The sequence below is a fragment of the Oreochromis niloticus genome, linkage group LG14 (assembly GCF_001858045.2).
Source record: "Oreochromis niloticus isolate F11D_XX linkage group LG14, O_niloticus_UMD_NMBU, whole genome shotgun sequence".
Lineage (NCBI taxonomy): Eukaryota > Metazoa > Chordata > Actinopteri > Cichliformes > Cichlidae > Oreochromis > Oreochromis niloticus.
In genome coordinates this window covers 30,110,540-30,118,675 of record NC_031979.2, presented here as the reverse complement: position 1 = coordinate 30,118,675, position 8,136 = coordinate 30,110,540, and the positions used below count along the sequence as shown (strand labels likewise).

Genomic DNA, 8,136 nt, shown 5'->3' with positions numbered 1-8,136 from the left:
GACAAAACGGCACTGCTAGTGGAGCACCGTTCGGCTTTACTGGCAGAGTTAAAAGTCAGCTTTTTTGATGACATGAATAAAAAGCTGGACGGACTACAGAAGGCATTGGACAACCATGGTGAGCGCCTAGAATCTTTGGAGGAAAACACCAAAACGCTCGACCAGCGCCTTGCTAAAGTGGAGGATACCTGTGAGACACTACGGGTTGCTAATGAAAAGCTAAAGGCTAAGCTATCGGATATTAAGTCGAGAAACAGACACTGCAATGCCCACCTTATCGGCCTGGGGGAAGGGATTGAGGCTCCACAACACTCTAAGTTGTTACGGCATTTTAATGCTTCCTATGTTGAATTCCAGACGTATAACTTCACTTTTTCTTCTTTATTATTTTTTGGCGTGACAGTGCAATTATTTGCACATATTTTGAATGGTGGACTCCACTGAGGTACACCTGGTGGGTCTTATTCCAACCTTTACACTATGCGGGCTTAAGGTGCTTTAGGTAGGATAGTTATGGAAATTTTTCAGTTAGATTGGGTAGGTGTGCTGTTTGTTCTGACAGCTAGTGTCACCTGGGGGTTTAGGGGGTTTCTGGGAGGGTTTCTGTGTTCGACTGTCCAAGTTAAGAACCAAGTGTTTTATGTTTCTTATCTGAGCAACCAGCTAAAATTTTTGATATATTTTCAATGGTTACCTCTATTGACTTAGTGATCTGGAATGTTAAAGGCCTGAACCATCCTATTAAAAGAAAGAAGGTTCTCACTCACTTGAAAAATATGGGTGCTGATATAGCCTTTATCCAAGAAACCCATCTTAAAATGTCAGATAATACTCGTTTAAAATGTAGTTGGGTTCGGCAGCTCTTCCACTCACATTTTACACCGAAGGGAAGAGGTGTAGCAATATTGGTAAATAAAGGAGTTCCTTTTACCCCCTCTTTGACTCTGGCTTATTCAAATGGATGACACGTTATAGTAACCGGATCAATTTTTAATATTAGTGTTACATTAGCAAATATATATGCCCCAGACTGTGATGACCCCAATTTTTTCTCATGCATCCTCGGCCTCCTGCCTTGTTTGAATACCCATTTACTTATTATGGGGGGTGACTTTAATTTCTGCTTGGACCCTGGGATGGATAGATCATCTGTAAGAACTGGATACTCGACAACAAAGTCAGCTTCTTATTTACAGTCCTTTTTTTCAACCTACGGCATTTCGGACATTTGGCGTTTTTTACACCCACAAGACAGATGATATTCCTTTTTTTCAAATGCTCATCAAACCTACAGTAGAACTGACTATTTTTTTGCGAGAGGTCCCGGGATTGTTTGGACATTTTTGGGGAGACTGAATATCAGTTTTTTGTATTGCTTTTAAGTGGGTGAGTGATGGTGTTCACTGTAATTGAGCAAACTCTCTTTAGTTAGTGTGTTTCAGCTGGGTGGCTGTGCTGCCCTTCAATGGAAGCACTTGTTTGTTGTTTTAGTTTGTGTTTGGTGGTTATCCTGGATGGGGGTACGCTTCAGAGTTTGGTAAGAGACTATATCTCTGGTCTGCTGCCTGCTCTCGAGTTCGTGTTTAAAGTTGCCTCGAGCCTGGTACACCACCGAAGACTAGGTAGGTGGAGTTAGGGCTTAATTGTTTTTAGCATTTTAGGTTGGGTGTTGCTCATAGTAAATCAGTGGCAGCAAACTTGGCAGGAGGTTTGAGACTATTCAATAATTATGGTCTTGTGGCCGAGGCAGGTAGACCATTTTTAAGTTGGCATAATGTGTACCGTGTGTGCGTATGTCAGTGTTGATGGATGCGAATGACATTCTTGTGTGGTGGGTGTTTTGTGCTGTGACCTTTAGTGTTGTGGGGAATATGGCTACTTTTGTTGGATCACTTGTGAGTGTTGTTGGCCAGGTGATGGCAATAACACTGAGGGATGCTGAGCCACCCTTGATGTGATCATTGTGTGGCCATAGCTCTCCATTTTGTGGTTGGTCACTAGTATGCTTGCTTTACTGAACTTTGTGGATTAAGTAACTTGTTGTGGTATGAGGCCACTTGTATGTGACCATTTGTGTGGTGGAGACAACAGATCACTATGTTGTGATTATTTGTTGCTACTTTTGGTTTTGTGTTTTAGCAGGTCAAGTAATAATTTTGGGTTTGTGACTGTTATGCTCCATTGTGTTGGTCACATGTTACTTTTTGTGTGTTCATTTTGGCAACTTCAAATCCTCATGCTCATGGCAACTTCAAATCCTCATGCACGGGCATCCATGCTTAAAGATGCCAACTATAATGTGAACACTGTCCTTTTGTTAGCTTTTACTTTTATTTCAGGTTTGTGGGACCTGAAGGCTTCAGAGGGGCTTTTAATTTGTTTAGGGGTCCTAGAGGAATCCTTTTGAGGGAGGAGGTGTTACGTCCCTCTGCAGCCCCTAATCATTTCAATGTTTTCAGCTTGTGCTAATTGGCCACACCTAGTCAGGTGTGGATAAAAGCATACCTGAGGCAAACTTCCGGGAGAGCTCACTAGTCTTTGCCTTGGTGGTACCAGCCATTTTAGCCAACCTGCTATGCCATTTTAAGATAAAACCTCTTCTCACTAATACTCTGGTATTCATCTCCTTTTTTATGTTGCGGCTTTTGAGCTGGGTGAAGTTGCCTCATGCATGATAACAAACTAACCTCTCTTGTTAAGTCATGTGATTATCAGCCTATTGTAATATCTGATCATGCGCCCCTAAGATTGACACTGAACATACCCGGTATGGAGTCTCCCAAACGAATGTGGAGATTGAACTTTTGTTAAGTGATGAAAACTTTATAGAATTTATTTCGGATCAAATCACCTACTTTTTGGAATTTAATTTGACTCCAGATATTTCCATCTCGTCAGTCTGGGAGGCTCTTAAGGCTTTTATCTTCGCGGCCAGCTTATATCGTTTACAGCTAATAAGAAATGTACTTCTAAAGGATTTGGAAAAGCAAATAGCAGACTTGGATAATAGGAATTCTCCTAACCCCTCACCAAATTTATATAAAGAACGTTTGAAACTGGGTGCAGAATATGACGTGCTCGCCTCACACTATAGAATATTTATTGTTAAAGAACCGCAGTGATACCGATGAACACGGAGATAAGGCGGGAGAGATTCTAGCAAGACAGTTGAAATGTGCAAGAGCCAGGCAAATGTTGGTAAGCTTAGCGCTTACCAATGCTGAATTGAGTGCATTTTTACATTGTGGCTTAATGTGACCATCTTCTCCACAGCGGAAGCAAAACCCTGGTTTAGGGCTGGAGATGCTAGGTTTTGGATTCTTACCAACCTTCTTCGGTCCATAGGGCTTTGGAGCTGGGCAGGCAGCAAACAGTGGTTTGACATTACACTGTTGTGCTGTCAAAGCTGCAAGCTGCTATTGTATAGCTGCCATCTGTTGTGAGAGCTGTTTAGTCAGAGTGGTTAGCACAGTACAGAGGTTAGTTTCTTCCCCAGTATTGGCAAACTGGGCATTAGTGGTGGCTTTCTGTTTTGTCATTCCCAAATGCTGTTTCATCCTTAATGTCTTTGGTGCTCTCTGTCTTCTTCAGCTCGAAGGAGTAATAGAAGTTCAGCAAAACACCTCCTCTTTTTGCTGAATGCTGTAATGCCACCTGCAGACGTTGCAAATAGGCCAAAGGCTTTTCTCCACTGTCCTGGAAGGTGTCCACGAACTTGGCATATAACTCTTCCCCATCTTGCACAGTGCCATAGGCTGAGTCAAGTTGTTTTATATAGACTTCTGGTGGCGTGTCGAGCCATATTACAGGCAGGAGGCTGTAGACTGTCTCGAATCAGTCAGGTGCGCTGCAGATCAGATATAGATGGATCTTTCAGGGCTAATTCAACACCTGACCGCCATGTATCATAATCTGTGTCTTGAATTGGCCTGGGCACTTTACAATAAAATGCTCTCAGTCGATGGAATGCATACAGCGAGCTGTCCCCACTCTGAACAACGTGTTCCACAACATAGCGTTGTACTTCAGGAGGGTTGAGATCAGCCGCTGGAATGGAGGAAGAATGCCTCTCTCCGCCTTTTCCAAAAGTTTAATCTGTTCATCTGGACACAGCATTTTGTGGGAGAAACGTTTCGTCACTCATCCAAGTGACTTCTTCAGTCTCAGCTGACTGCAGGTTTCCCCAAATCTTATAAACAGTACATTTGCATAATGACTGAAACCAGCCCACTGAAAGTACAATGGGCTGTGAGGTCAGTTCCTTAATCATAATTATGCAAATTCCCATGACCATTGATCAACAATCACTGACCAAAACCCACTGATCAAAGAACACTGATCAATGGCCATGAGTACCATTCACAGAGAGTTACTTTCTTGGATGATTGAGAATGCATCAAGACCTCTCTCTGCCTTGTGCTTCAGCACCACTGGCAACAGAAGGGGACTTAGATGGAAGAGAGGCTGGTAGTGAAGGAGGAAAGACTGAATCGGAAGGTTTTGAAACTTCTGGTTGTTCTGGTTTCGCAACCACTGGAGTCTCTGGGTTAAATGGTAAATGGCCTGTATTTATATAGCGCTTTACTAGTCCCTAAGAACCCCAAAGTGCTTTACACATCCAGTCATTCACCCATTCACACACTGTCTCCCCAATAGAATTTGTTTTACCTGCGTCAGGAGCACGCACTGGGCTGTCCATATCACGGACAAAGAGTATCCCACATTCTTGATTTTTAGCTCACACACACTTCTTATAATGACGAACTACTCTTGAAATTTTGGAGATGTTAGCTCTTAATACAATAAAGTTATAGTGGGATACAAATAATATCAGGCTGATCAAGCAATTTGTTCCCCCTGTTGAAATCACATACAAACAGTATCCCACAGTTGTTTAAGTTTTTAAACCCACTTTGCACAGAGAGGCATTTTTTGAAAAATGTATTGACAGCAATGTTGAATATTCTTACACATTTAAAAAAACAAACAAACAAACAAAAAAACAACTACAACATAATTACACCATAAAAATGGTTTGTCTTTTTGTTATTTAAAAGAGGTAGTCGTTTGTTTTATTGCAACATGTAATTTATCTTTACTTTGTTTCATTGTTTACAAAAGGTTTGAGGTGTGAAATAAATTGCAGTGGAGTTTGAAAACAAAATATGGGTGTGTGTGTGGTTGGAGTATGTGTTTGTGCTTGGGGTGGGGGGGGTCTTGTAAAACAAAGGGGGGCCTAGCAAAAAAAGTTTGGGAACCACTTGGTTATTGTAATCATGTGAGCATTAACTTTTCAACTTTTATCCTGCCATTTAGGGGATGACATCATCTTTTTGCAATATCTGATGCAATATAGACATTTCACATTTATGACGTCTAATTTGATTGGAAGAGGGAGCTGTCCAATCAAAACTTACAGTTCTTCCAAGCCTTAAAGTTTAAATACTGCCCAGTAAAAGCAAAGGTGTTTGACTGAGCTCAGAGGTGTGAAATCTGATAAAGAACAAGATTTACCACGTACTTTATTCATATTTGCTTTGCTTTGCTTCTTCTTCTTCTTCAACTTCCAATCGGAATATGTCTTCACAGAATGCTTCAGTCAATGTAACACACTTTATTATCGGTGGTTTTGACACACTCAGTAGACCTATTGCTGTTGGTGTGGTTATACTAATAACATATTTTCTTGCTGTTCTTGCCAATATGATAAATATCATGTTTATTATTTCTGACAAGAGATTACATAAACCAATGTATCTTATGATTTGCAACCTTGCTGTTGTTGATATAGTGTACACCTCCAGTTGCAGTCCAACAATGATTGGGGTTCTACTCGCAGGTGTTAATACTATATCCTATGTGGAGTGTTTAATTCAAATGTGTGTTTTCAATTTGGGAACATCGATGGAGTCATTTGTTTTAGCAATTATGGCATTGGATAGATTCATTGCAATAATTTATCCTTTCCAGTATCACAGTTATTTAACAAACACACGTGTTCTTGTTCTTACATTTATCGTGTGGTTCATTGCCTGGTGTTTTGTTTGTTATATGCCTGCAGCAGTTGTCCCCCTCCCACACTGCAGTTCAAGGCTGAAATACAGCTTCTGTGACTTTGCTGCTGTGTTAAGAACAACCTGTGTTAACCCAGAGAAATATTTCAATGAAGTTTCCATTGCAGCATTTTTTATTTTCTTTTTCACTTTTGTTTTCATTTGTCTTTCATATTGTGGAATCTTACTTTTTGTCAAATTATCTTCAAATAATGAAAAAAAGAAAATGGGGAGCACTCTTGTGAGTCACTTAATTTGTGTAATTGTTCATTACTGTCCTGCATTTGTTCGCATTATCTTCACCAGGTTTGGCGTGGTATTAACTCTTGAGGAACGCCAAGGTTTAGTAATTGGTGCAGTCCTCGGTCCATGTCTTGTAAATCCTTTTGTGTACTGTCTTAGAACAAAAGAAATTAAACAAAAGCTCTTTAAGATTTTCAAAACGTTTCACACATATGACTAAAATCTTGTGAACTGAGTGTGCTTTTTTGGGGGGGGTTTTGTAGATAAACAGAGAAATACCCCTAACTGATGTCGGTGTATATTTACTGAACATTAATTCACAAAATATTTGAAACACCAACCATTCACTTTGATTCTGGCGCAGAAATGAGAATTATTCTACTGTTGTTTTTACACAAGCTATTTTCCTTACCTTAACTATTCAATTCACTTCATACAAATTTTAGAACAAAAGTTTTTGATTTTGTTTTTAATTTAGTTAAACTGTTTATGTGTCTGTTAGCAACAGTATGTTTTTTTTACTGCTATGCTGTAAATAATCATATTTTAATCAACAAAAACTAATCAACTGTAGTAATCATTTATTTGAAGTCCCTCAGTAATTCTTTTGCTTGTTTCCAGACCTTCAGTTGTGTCTGATCATGTGTTTTGGAAACTAGGGATTGTATTTAATACCTGAGAGCAACAATCCATTTTTATTGCATTTCAAAAATTATCAAAAAAAATGAATGAATGGCTCCAACACCAGCATAACATAATTTACATACCTAAGCTACTGGACTGCTGTATTTTGACAGACATTACAATTTTGTTTGTTAAGTGATCCTATATAACAAAGATATCAAACAAACGATTAAAAAAAGTTGCTCTGTGTGGGCACACCTGGAAGAAACTTGGCTCCCAGTAAAAGAAGATGTTTTTTTTGTATTGGTAACATCCTCCTCTCATTCCAAATACCTTAGCACTGCAAGCAGCAACTCTTACAGCTACATGTGCAAAATAAGACATGCTTCTGTCAATAAATTGAGCCCAATATGCAGTACATCGCCTGCAACAGACAGTTATTCATTTTTCTATATAGTCTCTTCCCATAGTTTTGCACCCCTGAAAAGGAAACCTCTACACATAGATATGCAAAAAGGTCAGACACAAAGGCACCTTTGTAACAGATTTTTGAAGCCTTATACACAGCCTCGGTTATACACATAACAGGCTTTTGAAAATGTATGATTTTATCTATTTGTTTTCTTAATTGTGAAATTGTTTTGTTTTTTGAACAAATTTGTAAATTACTTAAAAAATGTTTACTGAAGTAGCGAGTGGCGGTTTTGATATGGTCCTTTGCCCAGGGCGGCATCATGGTGGGAGTGGCATCATGGCATCCCACACCTCTCCGCCTGATCGGGCTGTATGCTCTGCCTCCCAGAAAAGGGACTAAGAGCAGAGGGGAGAACAGTGGAATATTTCTTTTCTCTTGCGGTTAGCTGACTGCCTTTGCTGCCCAAGTGATGTCGGCCCTTTTTAACCATAGCCAGTGACCGGTCCTCTCAGCAGTGTTAGCTAGTTCTCTTATAGCCTGCCGTTGTGCCTGTCCTCTGATCCCAATCTCTCTAATCAGCTTTGCTGTTGTGCTAGCAACAAAGCCCCTGCACCCCACTTCCACCGGGCGCACCTTGATCTTCCAGGCTCTGTCCTCTGCCTCAGCTGCCAAGTTGGCATACCGCAGCTTCTTACACTTAAATGTCTCCTCAATTTCTTCCTCCCAAGGTACCACCAACTTAATGACGTATGCAAGTTTTGGGAGTTATACCAAAGGACGAGGTCTGTCACAAAGTTGTTG

At 40.2% G+C, this 8,136-nt stretch overlaps 1 protein-coding gene across 1 annotated transcript; it reads left to right on the top strand.

Moving 5' to 3' along the window:
• The first annotated feature begins 5,577 nt into the window (after nucleotides 1–5,577).
• On the top strand, nucleotides 5,578–6,522 carry LOC109204963 (olfactory receptor 867-like). The gene has a single exon (XM_019367223.2). The coding sequence runs from the start codon at nucleotides 5,578–5,580 to the stop codon at nucleotides 6,514–6,516; it is 939 nt and encodes a 312-aa protein (XP_019222768.1). The 3' UTR covers nucleotides 6,517–6,522.
• The last annotated feature ends 1,614 nt before the right edge of the window (nucleotides 6,523–8,136 follow it).

What these genes read in the sequence shown, in the direction of transcription:
- LOC109204963 (XM_019367223.2), top strand. Translation starts at nt 5,578, where the DNA reads ATGTCTTCACAGAATGCTTCAGTCAATGTAACACACTTTATTATCGGT.